Source organism: Balaenoptera acutorostrata, chromosome 1 (genome assembly GCF_949987535.1).
Source record: "Balaenoptera acutorostrata chromosome 1, mBalAcu1.1, whole genome shotgun sequence".
Lineage (NCBI taxonomy): Eukaryota > Metazoa > Chordata > Mammalia > Artiodactyla > Balaenopteridae > Balaenoptera > Balaenoptera acutorostrata.
Window position 1 is genome coordinate 45,401,305 of NC_080064.1, and position 23,921 is coordinate 45,425,225.

A 23,921-nucleotide genomic window follows, 5' to 3' on the forward strand; every position below is an offset into this window, starting at 1 on the left:
CATGAGCACCAGAGCTGGCAAGTGGCCACCCAAGGTCACATGGCAATTGCTGGCATAGCTGAGTCCAAACCCAGGTCTCCCCAAACCCATGCTGGACCCTGCTCCAGGCCACCTGCTTTCTCAAAGCCTGGAAATTAAACCAGAGGCTTTGTCCCAGCGGTGCTGTCACCACTGGAAAGATGTAGCTACAGTCACTCTTCAACCCTGGGCCCTCCCACTGCCTTCCTGCCTATTGACATCTTGCCTCTCTGTCCCCAAGGGCATCACAGGACCCACCCTGGCTTACTCTCTATCTCCAGGGAGCAGGGAGGGAGTCTTTCTCTGGGAAGGCAGGGGAATGAGAGGGGCATGTCAGCCCCGCTGCCCTAAGGCAGGCTGGGGGTGCCCTGAAAAGCGACTGGCACCCAGCAGCCATGCCTCCCTCTATGCCACAGGGGGCCAAGAGCAGACCCTGGACCTGGCTCTCCCCACATACATCAAGCTTCTTTGGAGGCTTGGAGGGTGAGAAGGTCCTCTGTACATTTTTACAGATTGATGAGAAAACCTAGAATGTCAGGGCTGGGACTGAGTGACTATTTCATTAATAGATGAAGAAACTGAGGCTCAGAGAGGGAAAGACTCTGCTTTAATCACACAGCAAATCCATAGCAGAACCTGGACTGGCACCCCCAGGGCTGGGTAAGAGTTTGGTTTAGTTTCCTCTTCAAGCTTCAGTTTTCTCATTTGTAAAATGGTGCTAACACTTACCTCACAAGGTTGTGGTGATAATTAAGTGAAATTACAAACACAATGCATTTGGCATGATGCCTATCTCACAGCAAGCACTCGAAAAGTTATGATGATCATGATAATTACTTCTTCTGTTTATCCTTGAATTCAGGATGGGGCTGGGAGGCAGGGCCTTGTATGAGAAGTATTCTATCCCCAAGAAGGTCAGGTCTGGATGACCCTGAGGCCAGGCTCAGAAGGACAAGCCCCCAAGTCTCAGGGGTCACCAAATGCAGAACTGGGCAGCCTGAATGAGGTCACAGCCAGCAAATCCAAAGCAAATGGCTCCAGTTACACACCACAGAGCTTTGCAAATTACCGTAATGACTTGGCTATAAAGTTGTACCACATATAAGGTGACTCCCCACAGGAATTTTAATTTACACTGAAAACTGCCAAGTCTGCATGAGAGGGACAATGATGCATTCAGCATCTCGGGCCCAGATGCCGCCTCCTTGCTGTCCCAGAAGCAGCCGTTGGCTGGGTCTAGGAAGGCCCACACGATGACTGCTCCTCATTCATGGACAAGCAGACTTTTAGTGCTCGCCAGGTGCCAGGCTGGTGACAGGGTACTGCACTTTACAGTCCACGAAACATTTCAGAGCCATCACCTATGAGCTTTGCTACAACCATCAGAAATTGGCCAGACAGGCTCAGAGGGGGCAAGCAATTTACCCAAGCTCACACGGCAAGTGTAGGGCTCAGAGAGCAAACTTTCTCTGTAACAGGCAAGATAGCACATATTTTAAGCTTTGCAGGCCATACATTCTCTGCCACAACTACTCAGCTCTGTTGTTGTACCATGAAAGGCAGCCACAGACAGCATGTAAACAGAAGATTGAGCTGTGTTCAAATAAAACTTTATTGAGAAAAAGAGCTCACTGGCTCTTGGGCTGTAACATGCTGACCCCAATCTAGTGCAGCAGTTAGAGGTGGGCTTTGCAGTTAGAAAGACTTTCCTGCATCTGTAAAACGAGGAGCATTTTACGGGTGTTGATGACATGAAAACCACTGTCGACTCTGACTGCAGGGCCAGCCCCTGGTGGCACCTGATAAATGGAGGTGCTATCAGCCTGGCTCAGGGGTCCCCACAGCCTGGGCTCACCTCCTATCTGGGCATTACCTCCCACTCCCACAGTGCTTTGCTGCTGCACTGTATACACCCCAGCCCTCCAGTCTGGGTGCCTGACACCTCCCAAATCTCTCTGGGCCCTCAGAGCTCAGCAGAAGTGCATCTCCTTCTGGAACGTTCCTTGGTCTCTCCCGCCCTCCCCCAAGCTTCCCCACCTCTGCACACAGCAGCCCCTGCAAATAGCTGCCTGTTAGGGTGCACCTAACCCAGCATCTGACATGTGGTTTCTTTCTTTCTTTCTTCTTTCTTCCTTTCTTCCTTCCTTCCTTCCTTTCTTTCTTTCTTCCTTCCTTTCTCCCTTCCTTCCTTCCTTTTCTTTTCTCTCTTTCTTTCTCTCTCTCTCCCTCCCTCCCTCTTTTTCTTTCTTCCTTTCTTCCTTTTTCTTTCTTTCTTTCTTCCTTCCTTTCTTTTCTTTCTCTCTTTCTTTCTCTCTCTCTCCCTCCCTCCCTCCCTCCTCTTCCCTCCCTCCCTCCCCCTTCCTTCCTTCCTTCCTTCCTTTCTTTCTTTCTTGCTTGCTTGCTTGCTGCGTTGGGTCTTTGTTGCTGTGCACGGGCTTTCTCTAGCTGTGGTGAGCGGGGACTACTCTTTGTTGCGGTGCGCAGGCTTCTCATTGCGGTGGCTTCTCTTGTTGTGGAGCACAGGCTCTAGGCGCACGGGCTTCAGTAGTTGTGGCACGCAGGCTCAGTAGTTGTGGCTCCTGGGCTCTAGAGCGCAGGCTCAGTAGTTGTGTCGCACGGGCTTAGTTGCTCTGTGGCATGTGGGATCTTCCCAGAACAGGGATCGAATCCGTGTCCCCTGCCTTGGCAGGAGGATTCTTAACTTGCCACTGTGCCACCAGGGAAGTCCCACATACTCGACATGTTTGATCTCTAAATCTCCACAACATCACCACAAGGTGGGGACTATAATACTCTGTACGGCCACATTGACGCTTGTAAGTGCGGTTAAAGTCCCGCCTCATCTAGAGTCTGTGAAATCCTTCAGGACAAGGTCTTGGAGCTCCAGAGCTGCTGAATGTCGGTGCATTCTGACACATGATTTTGTTCAACTTACTCCACATACAGAAGAGAAAACAGGGGCCCGGATGGGGGCAGAGGCTGGTCCTAGTCACACAGCAAGCAGGTTCTCTCAACACCTGGGCCCCACTGGGGATATTCCCCTCACTCCTAGCACACGGTTAGAACTACAGTAGGTGCTTGGAAACACTGGGAAGGGGGCGGGGTGGCTGGGAGGACTGTCCAAAGTTCACTTTCGTGCTTCCTCTACATCAGACACCATGACTCTGGGAAACAGAACAAGCTTTTGCACACACACACCTAGGTTGAAGCCCTAGCTCCACCATTAACTTTCTGGCTGCTTCATCCTAGATGAGCTACCTTACTCTTCTGAGCCTCAGTTCCTTCATCTGTAAAAACAGAGATAAGAATCTCAGCTCCAAGGGGTGGCTGTGAGGGGTAAATGAGATAATACATGTAGCAGTCTGGTGCCTGGTGCAGTCAGCACTTTAGTAAAAGTCCCTCTATTGCCTTTTTGACAGGCAGGGGACACACGGTCACAGCACCCTGAGGTGGTGTTTCTCCAGCAACAGTGGCCCACTTTCCCAGGCAGCGAGCCCCAGCGGCCACAGAGGGCAGCCTCAGGCCAACAGGGTCTTGAGTCTGAGCCTGGGCTCTGCAGGCCCCCTCTCTGAGCCTTAGCTTTCCCCTCTGAGTAGTGGGAGTGCCAGGCCCGAGCAGGAGGGGCACTAGAGACCCCAAACAGCAGGGAATATCAGTCTCCATTCTCAGGCCCAGGGAGGTGAGTGCTGGCTCTCTAAGGATGCTCAGCAGATGCCAAGCCTGTGCTGCATCCACACTCCAGGGCCCCTTCCGCCTCCGTGCTGCCTCTTCATCCCCTCTCTTCCCTCTCCTCATCAAACCCAAAGGCCTGGCAATCAGCAGGAAGTGGGGGCTTCTGAAAGAGCAGAAGCAGGAAGGTGGACATCGGAGCTTTTTCTCCAGTCTCCACAGCCCAGCGAGATGGGCTGCTCGATGCAGAGCTGTCTTGGGGTGTCCCAGGCCCCATCAGGGGGCCTGTAACCTTGGCAGGGCCTCTGATGCTCGAGGCCTCACGCCGGGCTTATGGCCGCCCGGCGTCTCTTATCCCAGGTCACAAAAAACTCCATAAATTCCCCTTTAAAGCTAAGCTAGATTTACGGGGACTCAGGCCAGTAAAACCTGAGCAGCACGGAGGCGCCACAGAGAAACCAGAGTGAGCCTGCAACTCTGTCCTATCCCGGGCCAGGAAATGAGCAGCCCAAGGCTGGCTGCACGTGGAGATGCAGGTATGTATATAAACACACATATGGGCCAAGTTTTCCCTCAGACTCTCTTATTGCTCTCAAATTAGCTCACATTTGCTATAGAAAAAATTAGAAAATGTATTGAGGCAACAATTAGAAAATAGACATCATGTATAAGACCACAAACCAGAGAGCCACAGCAGACACGATGACACGTAAACCTCTATGGTATTTCCCTAAGCATCCATATAATTTTTTGACAAAAAGAAGGATGATATACTTATTTTCTTGTATTCTGCTTCTTTCACTTAGTAATATATCATGAATATTAAAGTTTATAGAGTGCCCATTATGTGCCATGCACAGTACTAGGCTCTTTCCATGCCAGAATTACGAATGCCATTTCCCAGAGGAAGAGTAAGTGACTTGCCCAAGGTCAGGCATCTGTTGAATGGTGGAATCAAAATGCAAGTCCAGCTCTCTCAGACTTGGAAGGCAGTGGTGACCCAGACATTGCTCCACATCATTAAGAAATTTAGGGTTAACGCAGCTGATTGCTTGTATATGTCTGCTTGGACTGACATTACACAATGCCATAGACTGGGTGGTTTAAACAACAGAAATGTATTTTCTCACAGATCTGGACACTAGAAGTCAATGATCAAGGTTCCTGATGATTTGGTTTCTGGTGAGGGCTCTTTTCCTGGCTTGTAGACAGCCACCTTCTCACTATGTCCCTCATATGCCCTTTCCCAGTGCATGCATGGAGGTGGGGGGTAGGAGAGGGAGAGCACACATGTGCTGTATCTCTTCTTATAAGGACATTAATCCTATTGGATCAGGACCCCACCATTATGACCTCATTTAACCTTCATTACTTCCTTAGAGGTCCCATCTCCAAATACAGCCACACTATAGGTTAGGGCTTCAACATATGAATTTGGGGAGGGACACAAACATCCAGTCCATAACACCTAATATTCATTGCCTCCTTTCCTAGCCTTAATAGGGTCCCGTATTTCCATATCTATCTATGAGGCTTGAGAAGAAGAGACAGTATAGCACAGCAGATAAGAGTGCAGATTCTGGGGCCTAACTGACTAGGATTGAATCCTGGTTTTGCCATTTACCAGCTGTGATCTTGTCTAAGTCAAGTGACTTAACTTCTCTGTGCCACAGTTTATGAAGTTAAAATGGGTTTATATACCAAATGTAAAGTACATAGAACAGTACACCTGGCACACAGTAGGCACTATATAAATGTCTGCTCTCACTGTTGTTCTTATTCATTTTCCAGGGTAGGTTAGACCATCAGCATAGTCTCATCTCCCCAGCCACAGTGCCACAGTGACGGGCTCAGAGATAGGCACGTAATGCAAGTTGGGTTAATTAGACAGAGGCCTGGAACTTCTCTAACACTAAGGAAAGAGCAGCCTCCACTCCCCTACATGCAAAACTGTCTGTTTTGAAAAATTACTAGCCATCATCACTTCAGACATTACTTTTGCCCGTTATCTATCTTTCTGGGGCAACAATGTATGTTAGACCTTTTCACCATGTTCTATATCTCTCTTATGCTCTTTTCTGAATTTTTCATCTTTTTTTAACTTTCATGCTTCTGTCTAGATATTGTCTACTAACTTATTTTCCAATTTATCAATCTTCTCTTTAACTGCATCTAATCTATTAAGTCCCTATGATAAAAATTCTCCAGGAAGTGGGTATAGAGGGACCCTACCTCAACATAATACGGGCCATATACAACAAACCCACTGCAAACATCATTCTCGATGGCGGAAAACTGAAAGCATTTCCTCTAAGATTAGGAACAAGACAAGGATGTCCACTCTCACTTTTATTCAACATAGTTTTGGAAGTCCTAGCCATGGCAATCGGAGAAGAAAAAGAAATAAAAGGAATCTAAATTGGAAAATAAGAAGTAAAACTGTCACTGTTTGCAGATGACATGATACTATACTTAGAAAATCCTAAAGATGCTACCAGAAAACTACTGGAGCTCATCAGTGAATTCGGTAAAGTTGCAGGATGCAAAATTAATACACAGAAATCTCTTGCATTCCTATACACTAGCAACAAAAGATCAGAAAGAGACATTAAGGAAGTAATCCCATTTACCACTGCATCCAAAAGAATAAAATACCTAGAAATAAACCTACCTAGGGAGGCAAAACACCTGTACCCAGAAAACTATAAGATACTGATTAAAAATCAAAGATGACATAAACAGATGGAGAGAGATACCATGTTCTTGGAATGGACGAATCAATATTGTGAAAATGACTATACTACCCGAAGCAATCTAGAGATTCAATGCAATCCCTATCAAATTACCAATGGCATTTTTCACAGAATTAGAACAAAAAATTTTACAATTTGTATGGAAACACAAAAGACCCCGAATAGCCAAAGCAATCTTGAGAAAGAAAAATGGAGCAGGAGGAATCAGGCTCCTTGGCTTCAGACTATACTACAAAGCTACAGTAATCAAAACAGCATGGTGCTAGCACAAAAACAGAAATATAGTTCAGTGGAATAGGATGGACAGTCCAGAGATAAACCCACACATCCATCGTTTAATCTATGACAAAGGAGGCAAGAATATACAACAGAAAAAAGATAGTCTCTTCAATAAGTGGTGCTGGGAAAACTGGACAGCTACACGTGAAAGAATGAAATTGGAACACTTCCTAATATGATACACAAAAGTAAACTCAAAATGGATTAAAGATGTAAATGTAAGGCCAGATACTATTAAACTCTTAGAGGAAAACATAGGCAGAACACTCTCTGACATAAATCGAAGCAAGATCTTTTTTGATCCACCTCTTAGAGTAATGAAAATAAAAATAAACAAATAGGACTTAATTAAATTTAAAAGCTTTTGCACAGCAAAGGAAACCATAAACAAAACAAAAAGACAACCCATAGAAAGGGAGAAAATATTTGCAAACGAAGCGACTGACAAGGGATTAATCTCCAAAATACACAAACAGCTAATGCAGCTCAATAACAAAAATAAACAACCCAATCAAAAAAATGGGCAGATCTAAATAAACATTTCTCAGGACTTCCCTGGTGGTGCGGTGGTTAAGAACCCGCCTGCCAATGCAGGGGACACAGGTTCGAGCCTTGGTCCAGGAAGATCCCACATGCCGTGGAGCAACTCAGCCTGTGCACCACAACTACTGAGCCTGCACTCTAGAGCCCGCGAACCACAACTACTGAAGCCCGCGTGCCTAGAGCCTGTGCTCCACAACCAGAGAAGCCACTGCAATGAGAAGCCCGTGCACCACAATGAGGAGTAGCCCCGCTCGTCACAACTAGAGAAAGCCTGTGTGCAGCAACGAAGACCCAATGTAGCCAAAAATAAATAAATAAATAAATAAATAATTTTTAAAAAAAATAGACATTTCTGCAAAGAAGACATACAGATGGCTAAAAAGCACATGAAAAGATGTTCAACATCACTAATTATTAGAGAAAGGCAAATCAAAACTACATTGAGGTATCACCTCACACCAGTCAGAATGGTGATCATCAAAAAACAAACAATAAATGCTGGAGAGGGTGTGGAGAAAAGGGAACCCTCCTACACTGTTGGTGGGAATGTAAATTGATACAGCCACTATGGAGAACAGTATGGTGCTTCCTTAAAAAACTAAAAATAGAGTTGCCATATGATCCAACAATCCCACTCCTGGGCATATATCCAGAGAAAACCATAATTCAAAAAGATACATGCACCCCAATGTTCATTGCAGTACTATTTACAATATCCAGGACATGGAAACAACCTAAATGTCCATCAACAGAGGAATTGATAAAGAAGACATGGTACACATATACAATGGAATATTACTTGGCCATAAAAAGAATGAAATAATGTCATTTGCAGCAACATGGATGGACTTAGAGACCGTCATACTGAGTGAAGTAAGTCAGACAGAGAAGGACAAATATCATATGATATTGCTTATATGTGGAATCTTTTAAAAATGGTACAAATGAACTTACTTACAAAGCAGAGATAGAGTCACAGATGTAGAAAACAATCTTATGGTTACCAGGGGGAAAGGGGCAGGGATAAATTGGGAGATTGGGATTGACATATATACACTACTATATATAAAATAGATAACTAATAAGGACCTACTGTATAGCACAGGGAACTCTACTCAATACTCTGTAATGACCTATATGGGAAAAGAATCTGAAAAAGAGTGGATATATGTATATGTATAACTGATTCACTTTGCTGTACACCTAAAACTAGCACAATTTTGTAAATCAGCTATGCTCCAATAAAAATTTTTTAAAAATCTATTAAATCCATCTTTTGAGTTCTTAAATTTTTCTATTTTTTAGTTTAAAATTTTCCATTTGATTAATTTTTATAGCTTTCAGATATCCGTTGAAATTCTCCATTTGGTAATCTATTTTCTTGAACACATTAATCACAGTTATTTTAAATCTTGTACCCGATAAATCCAACACGTGGACCACCTGTGAGTCTGTTTTTGTATGTTTCCCCCCCCCATATTGGTCCTGCCTCCTCGTATCCCTGGTACTTTCTGACTGAATGCCCAACATTGCGTATGAAATCTGTACAGGCTCCAGATGATATCTTCCTCCAGAGAGAATTTTCTTTTGCTTCTCAAAGGCAGTTAAAAGAAGGGAAGATGATCTTTATCCACTCTAGGATTTCAGCTTTAGGCTTTGTAAAGGTTGCTCTCTTTCTGGTTCATCCTTTCTCCTAGGATGCTGCCCTTCAGGGTCCCCAGCTGAAAGCTTGGGATGCCCGGACTCCTCCTCCCTGGTTGACACTGAACTTCAATATAAGTTCCCAGAACCTGAGGCTGTTGAAAGCTTTGCTTAGTTCCTCAACCTCTTAACTGCCACACTGTTGATTTCTCAGCCGTATAGCCTATGCCACTTAAGAATCAACAAATATCTTGGAAGGAAACACAACATTTAAGGTTCAGCTCACTTTTCGGCACTTCCTATCTCCATGGAATCTTGGTCCCTCAAAATCTGCCTATTTTGGTGGCCCTAAACTCCAGTTTTTGTATCTCTAGCATAGTAAGGCCGCAGAAAGCTCTGTTCATTTCTCCAATTCTTGGTCCTATACAACTTGCAATCTGGCAAATGCCTGAAAGAAAGAAGTTGTGCAGAGTGTCAGATACATGTCAGTGTATTTCCCTTCTCTTCAGGGTGTTGGTGCCTCAAGTCCTCGTTGTCTTGGTAGTTCATGATGCTTTCAAACAGCTGGGTTTTATATTTTATTCAGAGGGAAGGTTAGTCTGATATAAGCTTATCTGCTATAAACAGATGCAAAAAGCCCCTTCCAACATATAATTTTAATGACTGCATAGTATTCCATAATATGCTTGTACATACTTTATTTAATCCATCCTCCATAGTTAGGATTTATATTGTTTAAAAAGATTAAAACTAGAAACTATCATGTAATAAATGTCCTTACAGACCTGTCTTCATGTCCACCCATATTTATAGCCTTAGAATAAATTCCTAGATGTGAGATGGCTGAGTCAAAGGACATGCAAAATTTTAAAGAATTTTGCTACCTGCTATTCAAACTGCTCTCCAAAAGGAATATATCAATTTATACCATCAGCAGTGCAGGAAAGCCCCTGTTTCCTTGCACTCTCACCACTCTAGGTATTCTCATTTTTTTAAAAATCTGTTAATTTAACAGTTCAGGGTGATTTATAATAGAAAAGAATAGGATATAGCCTGTATATCGAATAATAGAAAAATGATTACATAAAGTTACTCAGCAGAAATTTTATGTAGCCATTAAATATAGTAGAATTCCATCATAATGCAATTAACTGTGGTCCAAAATCTTCAATTACTTTGAAATGCAGAGCTTAAAATGGTATTTTTGGTGGTTTTTCCAGTTAATATATGGGAAAAAGATGTTTTCATTTATTAGATATGTCAGAAACAGCCCACTTATCACAAAGTACACACTACACAAGGAACTAAGAAAACCTCAAATGGTTATGAGGCAGTCACTTCCTAACCCATAATCCCCTGCAACCTCCAGAGAAAAGAAGAACACTTTTGTGAAGAGGCTGGACAGGGGACAGGAGCTACTGCCATGTTTTATATGAAGGCATCTTATCACAAGGTATCTTATCATGAGTTTTATTGGATTTACTAAAGGTTTTAATTACAAGGGAAAATATTTATAAGAATTAAATAAAAAGAAGATTCAAAATTCCACATACATGAAACTAACTTGAATAGAAAAAAAAAGGAAAATCAATACATCAAATATTAATCACGGACTTCCCTGGTGGCGCAGTGGTTAAGAATCTGCCTGCCAATGCAGACACGGGTTCAATCCCTGGTCTGGGAAGATCTCACATGCCACGGAGCAACTAAGCCCGTGCGCCACAACTACTGAGCCCACGTGCCACAACTACTGAAGCCTGTGCGCCCTACAGCCTGTGCGCTGCAACTACTGAAGCCTGCGCGCCTAGAGCCCGTGCTCAGCAATAAGAGAAGCCACTACAATGAGAAGCCCACGCACCATAACAAAGAGTAGCCCCTGCTCGCCACAACTAGAGAAAGCCTACACACAGCAACAAAGACCCAACACAGCCAAAAATAAAATATAATAAAGTAAATTTTAAAAAACATTAATCACTCATTCATTCATTTAACGTACGTCTATTGAATATCTACTTTGTGCAAGGACCAGGCACCAGGCACAGGAATGCAATGATGAACAAGAAAGGAAAATCTCTATTCTCACAGTGTTGACATTCTGATCAGAGAGAAGACAATTTCAAAAGTAAACACATAAATATATACTATAATATCAAGTAGGGATAAATGTGAATTAAACTAAAGGTAAGAAGCTAGAAAGTGCAGGGAGATGGGGACAGTCGGGGCAGGTCTCTCCGAGGGGCAGACATCTACACAAAGGCCCTAGTGAAGGGAAGAAGGGAGCCATGTGGACACCTGGGGAAAGAGCTTTCACACAGAGCTAGCAGCAGGTACAAAGACCCCGAGGTAGAAGTGCTACCCAGGGTAGGAACACAAGAAGCCCAAGTGTGGCTGGAGCCTAGTGAGCAAGGATGAGAGAGGCAGGTGATGAGACCCAGCTGGGTCTGACCAGCAGGGTCTTGAGAGTCCTGTTGAGGCTTCAGGGTTTTTTTTTCACTATGCTTTTTGTTATTGTTGTTTTGTTGTTTTTTTGTTTGTTTGTTTTGGCCATGCCACGCATGCCATGCGGGATCTTAGTTCCCCAACCAGGAATCAAACCTGTGTCCCCTGCATGGAAGCACAGAGTCCTAACCATTGGACTGCCAGGGAATTCCCGAAGTTCCGGGTTTTGTACCGACATAGCAGAAAGCCATGGAAGGGTGAGAGACCAGACTTGACTTATGGTGTGGAAAGATGTCTGAGTTTATGTTGAAAAAAGACTTTAGAAGAAAAACAGTAGCTGCGGAGAGAGTGGTGGCTTTATTATCAGAGTGCTTCCTAAACCCTCCATTCCTTTTTGGATTGAGTGTGTTATTCTGATTTCTGATTGTAATGGTGATAACATGACTGCATTTATCAAAACTCACAGAACTGTTCATACACACACTGTTTTAGTGATTTTTACTGTACATAAATTTTGAAAGATTAAAAAATCTCTGTATTACATATTTCAAAATATTTCATATTGTTTCAATAATTTAAAAAACTGTGCCAATATCCACCCTTGACAATAGACCAAAGATAGAGCTGGGATAGACTGCTGCCCCTAACTCGGCATGGACCATCGTCCAGCACGTGGATCTGTGAACAGGCCCCGTCCTTCCCAGCCCACCACCAGCCATTCCAGGCAGGGGGAGTGTGGGTACTCCCCACACTGGACCAGAGGACCCCTGGGTACCCTTCCTCTTGAAGGCTTACAGAAGAGGACAGCCCTAAGGAGACAGGTGCCTTCACATGAGATAAGATGGCGAACAGGAGAGATGCACAGCCCAATGAGTCTTCAGGACCCAGGGCTTCCCCTCCTCAGGCTGCTCTGCCGGAGCCTCTGTCCTCTCTCTGTTCCTACTGCAGTCTCACAGCCTCCCACCTCCTCCTCCTCCTCCTCTTCATCTTCCTCCTCCCCCCCCCTCCTCCCCCTCCTCTCAGATCCTTCCCTGGAAAGGCTGCACCTACACTAGGTGTAAATGACTGCTAGAGTGCCCAGGAAGATACACACACACACACACACACACACACCAGATTCCAGGTTGAGTGAGTGAGTGAGTGAGGAGGGAGCAACACAAAGCAGGGGCCCCAGGGCTGCCAGAAGAAAGCACTGCACATATTCAGCATATTTATGTATTTCCCAGGGGTAAGGGAAACGGGGTCTAGTAAATAAACTGATAGCCCTTAAAACTCTCAGATTCTACATTTCATCATAGTGAGCCATCATGGTTCCAAAATTTAAGATTAGAGATTTCCATGCATCTGGGATTCTAAAATTCCATGACTCTCTCATTCTGAGATGATGTAATTTTATAAAGCTAAGCATTTAAATTACTATGGTTCTAAGAGTCTATGATGTTATGGATCAGACATAAGGAAATTCTCTGATTCCAAGGGTGTAAAAACCCATGCTTCTCGGATCGGAAAGCCTGCCACTTCCTAGGGTGCCCTGAACCCCACATTAGTCCCTGCCTGGCCTAAATCATCAGGGAGCAATTTATGGTCACCAAAACCCCTTTGTTTTTGTCCAAGACGAAAACAAGAGAGTAATGGGATGACAAGAAATCCAGAGGAAATGGCTGTTAAAATCTATAAAACTTCTCAAAGACAAACATATTCCATCTGTGTTTTTTCAGTAAATACAGGACCATAAATATTTATGTCAGGCATATATTTAACATTTCATGTTTGGCCTTTTTTTTAACTCCCTCCCCTTAAATCAAGCTAATTAGTTAACTCCTATGCCCATGTCAGTTTTTTACCCCCTAACCGATGAAACAGCCCCTCAAACTGCTAAAAATATCTATAAAGCAAGAAGGAAGACATACAGGCAATGAGGAGAAATGCCCAGCTCCAGGCAGCTGCAGGCAGGTCTGGGCACGCAAGATGTCAGCACCTTAAAATCCCCTCCCTCCATCTCGCGTCCTTGGGGAAGGATCAGTTGTTATGACTGAAAAAATACCACCATCCCAAGGAAGATGTCCCAACCTTCAGAAAAGATTACATCCAGAGATGCAGCACGGAGCAGGCAGTGAGAATGGTTCCTTGTACCTCAGAGAGGCTCAGAGTTTCTAGACTCTTGGAAAAGATCATTTGTTCCACAGTGTGGCCAGAAAGGCTGGCAAAGCTTACTGAGGAAGTCATAGATGTTGATTTGGCTTATGAAAAATCCCCTCTCCTGGGCCCCAGAGCTGAAATCACTCAGCTCCCAGGGCCCCTCCTCCAGGAAGCCCTCCCTGATCAGCCACATCCCACAGGGCTTTCTGCTCTCCTCCTCTGCCCTCCTCGAGGACCCACAGCCAGTGCTCCAATCTGCACCCTTACCCACAGGGCACGAGGCGCCCTCCCTCAGCCATCATTGCAACAGGGATTCCCCAGAGTGGAGGTTCCGCCCCAGGGGGCACACTGAATATCCCTGGGGGGGATATCTGGCGTCACAATGACTGAGAGTCACTGTCTTTTAGTGGGGAAGAGCCAGGGATGGCCAACTCACTGCCCAGGGTGGGTCAGCCCCACACTAACTTTTGAATATGTTGCCAGATATTCAAAATATCTGTAAGCAAGCAACCTGGTCATCTAAGTCTAGAACATAGCCCCATTTTACACATAAACACAAAGTATTTTTTTCATGGTTTTAATATACATTGAATTTTCCAGGAATGGAACTATGTACGATGTACATGGAGGAAAGATGGTACTGTGGTTTTTTTTGTTTGTTTGCTTTTTAAATTTATTTATTTATTTTTATTTTTGGCTGTGTTGGGTCTTCGTTTCTGTGCTAGGGCTTTCTCTAGTTGCGGCAAGTGGGGGCCACCCTTCATCGCGGTGCAGGGGCCTCTCACTATCGTGGCCTCTCCTGTTGCAGAGCACAGGCTCCAGACGCGCAGGCTCAGTAGTTGTGGCTCACGGGCCTAGTTGCTCCGCGGCATGTGGGATCTTCCCAGACCAGGGCTCGAACCCGTGTCCCCTGCACTGGCAGGCAGATTCTCAACCACTGCGCCACCAGGGAAGCCCGGTACTGTGTTTTGTTTGGAACTTGACCAGTTGTTCACCATTTCAGAAAATGAGGTCACCCTCAGTCCCTCCGTTTGTGACGTCTATGCATCTGTAGCTGGCAGGTTTGGTCAGGGATGCCGGGCACAGGTGTGAGCAACTGGCGACTTCTCTGGGCGCTTATATGGGGGAGCACACATGACTTAAGGGTTTCTTCCCTTTCATTTCTTGACTATAATACAGTTGAAATATTATATGGAATTTTTAAGAACTATGGTGCCGACGGGTATCATTATCTACCAATTTCATTTCAAGAGCGTAAAGGAGGCAGTACAAGAGGGTCCTGTTAGAAAAAGGAAGTGCTGAGAACCACTGACCAGGCCAACTCCTCGTTTTCCAGATGGGGAAAGGGAGGTGTCCTCCAAAGTCACATAGTGAGGTGAGCATGGGGAGGTTGGGATTCAGCCAGGTGTGTCTGACTCTGCAGCTCTGAGACACTCCGAGGACAGGCCTGGTATGATGTCTTTGACTCCCAGGACCTGTTTCTGGATTCAGTGACACACAGAGAGCCCTGGGCCCATAAGGACCCCCAGGAAGGCAGGCACACGGTTCCCATGCGGGCTCTCCAGAGAAGGCGAGTGGGCAGCCCAGGCCCCGTGCCAGGGACAGGAGGTGTGGGTGTGCCAGGCTGACTCTGGAAGCCCTGGGAGAGGCAGGCCAGACAGAGGGCCTCAGGCAGGTGAGTCTCCCAGGCCTGGGAGCACAGTCTGAGGCTTGAGATTTTGGGACCAAGCTCACCTCCCCACTCCCTTTCCCCCCACCCTACACCTTCCCCTTCTCCTGCTGTGCCCCCTGACCCAGCTCTCTCCTCACCCTCAGCCCCCGTGCCCCACACTTGACAGCTCTCAATCCATCCCTTCCTCCCCATCCTCACCATCTTTGCCTCAGTTCAAACCACCACCATCTTTCACCTAGACGTGACATAGTCACTCCACTGCAGTCAGGGTGACCTTTCCAAAGCACAAAAATCTGTCCGGTTTTCCCCCTGTTCCTAACCCTCCATGGCTCCCACTACCCACAAGATACCCTCTGAATGCCTAAGCCAGGCAAACAAAACCCTGTACCTTCTATTTGTTCCCACCGTCCAGTCCCTTTCCTGCAGGTTCCCAACACCGCCAGCCTAGAACTGCACCCGGCTGCTCACAGCCCCCCAGACCTGCCCTGTAAGTACTGCCCTTGCCCTTGCCATCTCCCTGTGGAACAGCCTTCACTACTCCCTCTGCGCTACGCCAGCCCCATGTGGCCCCCGTCACAGCTCCCTTTGCACTGCGTGTGTGGCCCATGTATAAGTGCATTAACTGACAATCTGAAGGACAAATGCAGAGAACAATACATCAGGGGAGAGCTGAGCAAGGCCTTGAATGACACTCGCACCTCTGCTACCAGGAAAGAGAGACCTAGAAACACAAGACAGACAGAAGCCTTTTCTCAAAGACATAGGCCCCTGGTGGGGGCAGGGAGGGGGAGGGGGTGCCGGTCAGGCTGCAGACTCCACTCCAGCCATTACAGCTCTACTGGCTGAAACTCACTGATTTCCCTGGAAAGGTGGGGGATGGAAACATAAGGAACATTTCCAAAAACATGATTGAGGGAACTTGAAGCAGCACCTAGAAGTGTTTTCATTCCAAACAGGAGCAGGCCTCGGTGAGGAGTGGGGAGACTGCAGGTCCAGCTCTGGCCCAGCCTGGGCTCTACTCTGGACTGCCCGGCCCACACAGGACCACACTGCCCCGACTTCTGAGGCTGCAAGGGAGGGTGTCTAGGAAGATACAGCTGATGGGGCAGCCTATTCAGGCACATACCATCGACATATGTCACAGAGGAGAAAGGTCCACGAGGTCACACTTCACTCCATGAGGAGAGAGCTGGGTTCTCAATCCAAAATAAATGAATCAGTGCTCGTGTGTTTGGTGCAGTAGCCCCCGAATTCAGTCCCAAGCCCCTTTTTCACACTTCAGGTTAAGAGTCCGGGGAAAGGCCCCCTGGGCAGGGAAGCTGAGCCCAGTGTTCTGGGCTTCCCAGAAGACTCACTACATATCCTGGGCAGCCCCCAGCTCCTGGGTCTCAGTTTCCTTTGCTGTAAAACAAGGGGAGTGGACTGGAGGTGTCTCTAAATGTTCCTGTTCTCTTCTCACCCCAAAGAGCATCATGAATGCCCTGTCAAGAGGCCTCATGACCCAGAGTGGGGGCCGGTCTTGAACAAGACCCTGACTTCTCCTTCCCGCCAGCTCTAGCATTCGGGACTCCTTACTACCTGACAGGCCTGCCACTTCCCACGGCTTTCTCTGGAATGGGCTGAAGTCAGCACCCATCCACCCCGCCGACTCTGAGCACCTATGTGTGCCAGGCCTGGGCACTGGGACACAGAGGTGAGCCAGACACTGGTGCTTCCCTCAGGAGCCCATAGTCTCGTGAGTGACATGACCCTTAAACAGAAAAAGACTCTGGGATGGATCAGTGCCAGAACTGAAGTCCTCTTCCCTCTACAAGGATGAAGGAGCATACCTGCCTCCTCTTATCCTTCCTCTAGCATGGCCACTGCCTCCATGAAGCCTTCCCTGATTCTGCCACCCTCTCCCCACGTGGTTGGCTGCTCCCAGGCACTCTGGGAATCACTCCCCCACAGTCCTTACCATACGATGTAAGTGATGTGTCCATACCTTGGAGGGCAGAGCTAAATGTTTCATCCAAGCCTCTCCACAGTCTTGCTAGATAGATCTATTAGCCCATTTTACAGATGAGGAAACTGAGGCTCAGGAAGGCAAAATGACTTCTCCTGAGTAACACACTTAGAAAGAAACGGACCTGGGATTCGATCGCAGGGCTGGTGATTCCAGACTACAGTCCTCAGCCAGGGCTGCAGTGATCATCCCACACCCCACCCACAGGGTTGCCCAGAGGCCCAGAGAGGCCATTCCTAGGGGGAAGGAAGTGCACACTCCCTGAGGAGCATCCCTCAGTTACTCTATTGTAAGATGTCAGGGCTAAAATGGCCCTGAAAGATAATCTAATCTCAGCCTCCTATTTTACAGAAAAGGGATACTGAGACCCACAGAGAGCAAGGGGCTTGTCCACATTTATACAGCCAGTGGCCAAGTCAGGATCAGACCCAATTCTCCAGAGTCTCCATCCGGCATTCACCCCATGGCACCTCACTGCTACCTCTTAAAGGCAGCTGGAGAGGGTAACACTCTCCCTAGTGTTCTGGCAGAGATGGGACATTCACGGGACAACTTGGTTTATGAGTGTATCTTAAAGCTTCTCCCATGAGCTCTGCCAGGCAGGGATCATCGAGAGATAAGGAAACTGAGTCTGGGAGGTGATGAGAGCCATGCCCGGATTCAAGCCACGTCTGTCTGGGGTAAAGCCCCGGCCGCCTCCAGGGTGCTGGGCTGCTGGCCTCCACAACGTGGCACTTCGCGTGTACACAGATGATCTCATCTGTCCTCACCGAGGCCTGTGGCTAGCACTGACCTGCATTCCTGATGCCAGCTCAGTGCCCAGCATCTTTTCTTCAGACCAACCCTGACATCACAGTGTACCATCCTGACGGATGAATCTGGTTAAAGGATGAGGTGAATAGAAAATGGGCCAGAGGGCCTCCTGGGGCTCAGGGCGTGATTTCCCCAAAGCCCTCCTGCTTTCTTCTCATCATCGCACTGCCAGGTTTTGCCTGGTGAGCCGCGGCAGCTCACTGCCAAGCATGGGGACCCCGTCAGCGGACAGGCCGTGAATGAGTGCAGTGTTTGGGACCAGTCAACAAGATGGATGTTGTTTCGGTTCGGCTCCGTGCACCGTAAACATTCTGTGGCAGACGCAGCTCCAGGTGGCTCGCTGGCTCGCGCTCGGCAGCTGGGCCAGCCTGCAAAGGCCCATTAACATGGACATAAACAAGGAGGGCTGGGGGATGGAAGGCAGGAGGCCGCTGGGGTCTGTCCCACTTTCGGAGACAAGAACACAAAGACAGAAATCCAGGAGCCAGGCTGGAGGTGGTGGCAGCCGGGTGGGGAGGAACGAGGCCCCGCCTGGTTCCAATCTTCGCTCTGACGCACATACCGGGTGACTTTTGTTTTGACAAAACTCACACCTTGTCCAGGCCTCAGCCTCCTCATCTGGAGAAACAGGAAAGGGCTCCACTGTCGGCTGCAAGGAGGCCCTCAGAAATGCTTGATGAAGGAGCTGACTGCACCAGCAGCTGCTTGAGGACAAGAACTACATCCGATCCATTTTAGCCCAGTGATTAACAGCACGGGCTTCAGAGACAGACAACTTACCTGGTCTGGAATCCGAACTCTGCCGTTCACCCACTGATGTGTTCTTGGCCAGGTAACCCAACCTCTCTGAACCTCCCTTATCTGTAAGATACAAATGATCATACCTGTTGCACCAGCAGTGGTGAGGGGCAAATGAGACAATGCTCACAGGCGTTTTATAATGCAGTAATTAAAGGTCACTCTCATTCTGTTAGGATTTGTATGCCCCAAATCTCACAGAGCCTTGCCCGGAACAGGCTCTCAGGATGAAGCGGGTGGCCAAGGCTGGGGAGTGGCCAGGTCTTCTGGATTCTCCCCTCCCGGTCCAAGATGATCTCTGGATCCCTGACCAAGCGCTCAGCCTGCCAGGCGCCCATGTGGGCCTCACAGCCTGGCCCCAGACATCAAGCCCCAGGCCCGTGTGGGAGGCTGTCCAACTTGACGAACATCAATTCTCAAGTGCCAGCTGGCCGAAAATCAATGTGTCAAATGACCAATTCATCAAAAGCCAATTAGCCACAAATTACTTCGCCAAGTGGCTACATTCCCAAATTACCTCAACAGTTACCCAAAACTTATTTATTTTAGCCATTTATAAAGATGACAACCATTTGTGTTGGAGGAGATGGTTTTAGTTTTAGTTAATAAGTTTTGATTTTGTGTTCAGAGCAGCATTTTAAAGAATATTAAGCTGGTCAAAATCAAGGATCATGGGTTGGTTTAGTCCTCTTATTTAGTATTTACTATTCAGTGTATTTCATTATCAGTTATCAAATGTCAATGTTTCATACAGGAAATCTTGAAGTTATATTGTGCAGTAGGTTGAATGGTGGCTCCTGAAAAGACATGTCCATTTCAAATTTCTCGAACCTGGGAATGTGATCTTATTTGGAAAAAGGGTCTTTTTAGATGTAATGAAGTTAAAGATTTTGAGCTGAAGAGATTATCCTGGTGGGTCCTAAATCCAGTGAAAGGGATCCATATGAGGAGAGACACAGGAGACGACATGACCACAGGGGCAGAGACGGGAGCAACATAGCCACAAGTCATGGAATGCCAACAGCCACCAGAAGCTGGAACAGGCAAAGAATGCATGCTCCCCGCAAGCCTCCAGAGCCAGCACCTTGATGCCAGAATCTTCCACAGCTGTGAGAATAAACTTCCGTTGTTTTTTAAGCACCAAGTTTGTGCTAATTTGTTATGGCAGCCTCAGGAAACTAATACACATTTCTTTCATCATTATTTAATGTCATTTTCTGTTTTGCCTATTACTTTTTTTGGAGGGGGGGATTCTTTTGCTAATTTCTCAAAAAACTTGTTAACTTTAGTTTGTCTGTTTCTAGCAATTAACACACAATGGTGATAGGCCTGCTTACGCCACTTCTTAGTTTATTTATTACTTTAAGTATCTTTTAGTACTTTTTATGGTTTACAACCAACTTCTTTTACTCTTTACAATTTCGCATTTATGGTTAAAGTATCAAATTTGATACCAACTCTTTTAAAAAAACTAATGAATCAAATCCAGCAATATATGAAAAGGATGATTCATCATGACCAAGTGAGGTTTATCCTCATAATGTAAGGTTCTAGATTAATCAGCATAATTCACTAAATCAAAAGAATGAAGGAGAAGAGACTTATGATCAGCTCAACTGATGCAGAAAAAAAATTCACGATAAAAATTCTCAGCACACTAGGAAAAGAAATGAATGTCCTCAATATAATAAAGTACATCAATGATAAACTACAGCTAACATCAAGCTTAACAGTGAAACACTGAATGCTTTCTCCTAAGATTGGGAAAAAATAAGGATGTCGATACTCACCACTTCTATTCAACATATTAGAGGTCCCACAGCTAGTACAATTAGGGAAGGAAAGAAGATGGCATGAAAATAGAAAAAGAAGCATAACTCTTTACTCTCAGATGACATGATTACTTACATGGAAATTCCTAAGAAATCTCCAAAAAGAAAAACATGGAAAGAATAAATTAATTTAGCAGTGTCACAGGATACAAGGTCAACATGTAAAAACAATTAGAATTCTACATACTAGAGGAATTAATGGGGAAATAGAATTTAAAAAGCAATCTCGGGCTTCCCTGGTGGCGCAGTGGTTGAGAATCTGCCTGCCAATGCAGGGGACACGGGTTCAAGCCCTGGTCTGGGAGGATCCCACATGCCGCGGAGCAACTGGGCCCGTGAGCCACAACTACTGAGCCTGCGCGTCTGGAGCCTGTGCTCCACAACAAGAGAGGCTGCGATAGTGAGAGGCCCGTGCACCGCGATGAAGAGTAGCCCCCACTTGCTGCAACTGGAGAAGGCCCTTGCACAGGAACGAAGACCCAACACAGCCAAAGATAAATAAATAAATAAATAAATAAATAAATAAAAATTAAAAAAAAAAAGCAATCTCACATATAATAACATCAAAAAAACATAAAATTGTTGGGAACAAAGTTAAAGTTTTGTAAGACCTTTACACTGAAAACTATTAACACTGCTGAGAGAAAGTAATCAACACCTAAATAAACAAGGAGAGATACTATGTTCATGGATGGAAGATTCAATATTGTTAAGATGTCAATTCTATCCAAGTTAATCTATACATTTAATGTCATCCCAATCAAAGTTCTAGCTGGTTTTTTGGTAAAGCTTGACTAGTTAATTCTAAAATATATATGAAAATATTAAGGACCTAGAATAGCCAAAACAATATTGAAAATGAAGTACAAAGTTGGGGGCTCACACTATCTGATTCAAGACATTCTATAAAGCTACAGTCATCAAGACAGCATGGTACTGGCATAAGAATAGATGAACACACATAGATCAGTGGAAAAAACAGAAAGCCCACAAATAAACCCACATTAATATGGTCAACTGATTTTTCCCTAAAGTGCCAAGACAAACCAATAAGGGAAAGAAGTCTCTTCAACACATGTTGCTAGAATAACTGGATACCTATATGGAAAAGATGAACATTGACCCTTATCTCACACTGTACCCCAAAATTAATTCATAATGCATCATCAACCTGAATTTAAAGCTAAAACCATAAAACTTCTAGAATAGAGTATACCTCAAGACAGGCAAAAGTTTCTTTAAAAAAGCAGGAAACAAAAGAAAAAGTCGATAAACTAGACTGATTCAAAATTTAAAATCTTTGTTCTTTAAGAAACACCATTTAGAAAATGAAAAGGCAAGGCAGATAATGGGAGAAAATATTCCCTACATATATACCTAACAAGACTTGTATCCTGAATATATAAAGAACTCTCACAACTCAATAATAAAAGGATAAATAACCCAATTGAAAAATGGACAAAGGGCTTGAATAGATTTCTCAAAAGAAGATATGCACATAGGAAGATCCAAAGATGCTTTGCATCTCTAATCATCAGGGAAATTAAAGTAAAACCAGGGGACAATAGCAACACTGGCTTATTGGAATGTGGGTAACTGGACACTCACTGAAGGGCTAATGATTGCTGCTATAATGAAGGACTGTCTTCCTGCTGGCCAGTTCTGAAGAGAAAACAAAATGCAAGTCCAGCTTCCTGCAGCTCCGGGTCTGGATGACACACCTGGCTTCATTTGTATGGACCTCCTTTTCCTCCTAGCAGGAAAAAGTCAGAAAAACCTCCTAGAGGAGATGACTCGAGCTAAATACTGAAAGATTACTTGCCAGGAAGGCAGGGCATGAACAGCATCAAAAATGCAAGGACCAGACATGCAAGAGCAGCAGGTATCGGGAGCTTTGAGTATTTCAGAGCTGGGATTAGGAAGCCCAGGAATTAAGATGAGCAGGGGCTGGAGCAGGTGGGGCCCGGTGGGCCACCTCAGTAACCTTGGACTTTATCCTCTATCATGATGGAGTCAGATTCTATCACTTGGTCCAGTTCTGGACCAACCAACAAACATTTACTGGGCACCTGCTGTTGACATTCTTGTCTCCCCAGCCTAGAGAGCACCCTGCATTCCCAGCCCTGGCTCTTTCTCTGGGATATACAGCCACTATAGAGTGAACTCCTATTAGGTGCCAGGTGCTGATCCCAATACTATATAAGCAAAATCTTATTTAATTTTCATGTATTCTCCATTTTGCAGATGAAGAAATGAGAGGCTCAGAGAAGAAACTGATTCAAACCTTGGCCTAACTGATTCCCAAACCCCCATTCAGATTGATCCACCCATCTGTGCAGAAACAATACCCAAGTACAGGCTGCAGGCCAGGCCCTGTGACCAGCACAGGGGCACAGGTGTTCACAGTGCTGCCCTTGAGTGCTCACACCTGTCTGCCCGTGACTTGCCTCTCCCATCAGAGGGGGAGCCACCTTCCCTCACAGAGGTCCAGGCCAGCCCCCACATGCCCAGGCTGAGTGACCGTGGAGCTGTAGGGAGGGCAGCAGCTCGGTCTTATGGACTCCCCTCTCTAGCCGCTCATGACAACAGATGCTCTGTCCCTTTGCCTCCTGGTGGAAACACCAGGCCCAGAGTGCAAACGAGGCATGGTGCCAAGGTCCAGCCTCTTCCACACCAAGCCCACATCTCCCTTTGGTGTGACCAGACCCTGGCCAAATACTGAAGTTCCCAGTACTGCAGCTAGTTGTTAATCCATCTAGAAGTAAGTCAAACAAACAGCAGACACAACCCATAGCTTCCCCAGGAGACAGCTCCCCACACCTCTCTCTGGAGCTCCTGCCAAGTCTGTCCTCCACAGCTAGGCGGCCACAGGCTCTACACACTGCCACCTCACCCCAGGGACCCCCATTTCTGCTCCAAACCCTTTTCAGTGACCCTCATGCCCCAGGCCTGATGGTCACCAGCCTGTGTCCAGAGGATCCCCGAGCTAGCCGGGCTAACTTCTCTGCCTATCAGCCCCTCACTGCTCTGCTCCTGCCACACCCACTGTGACGGACTGAATGTTTGTGTCCCCCAAAATTCACGTGTTGAAACCATACCTGCTGTGTGATGGTGTTAGAGGTGAGGCCTTTGGAAAGTGATTAGGATTAGATGAGGTCACAAGGGTGGAGCCCTCATGAATGGGATTAGTGCCCTTCTAAGAGTCAGAAGAGAGCATACTTCCCTCTACTTTCCCCTATATGAGAGCACAGAGAGAAGATGGCCACCCACAAACCAGGAATCGGGTCCTCGCCAGTCACTCAATCTGCCAGTACCTTGAC

The 23,921-nt window shown here is 46.1% G+C and overlaps 1 protein-coding gene across 4 annotated transcripts in view; it reads right to left on the minus strand.

The window, feature by feature from the left end:
• GLIS1 (GLIS family zinc finger 1) overlaps positions 1 to 23,921 on the minus strand; it is a 226,858-nt gene that overhangs the window by 91,598 nt on the left and 111,339 nt on the right. For 3 of the 4 annotated variants that reach the window (XM_057534863.1, XM_007164431.2, XM_057534859.1), the window contains exon 3: positions 18,752 to 18,832. The exons of the other annotated variant lie outside the window; for it this stretch is intronic. In XM_057534863.1, the coding sequence (XP_057390846.1) occupies positions 18,752 to 18,832 (81 nt within the window). The remainder of the gene's footprint in view (positions 1 to 18,751; positions 18,833 to 23,921) is intronic. 4 annotated transcript variants of the gene reach the window in all.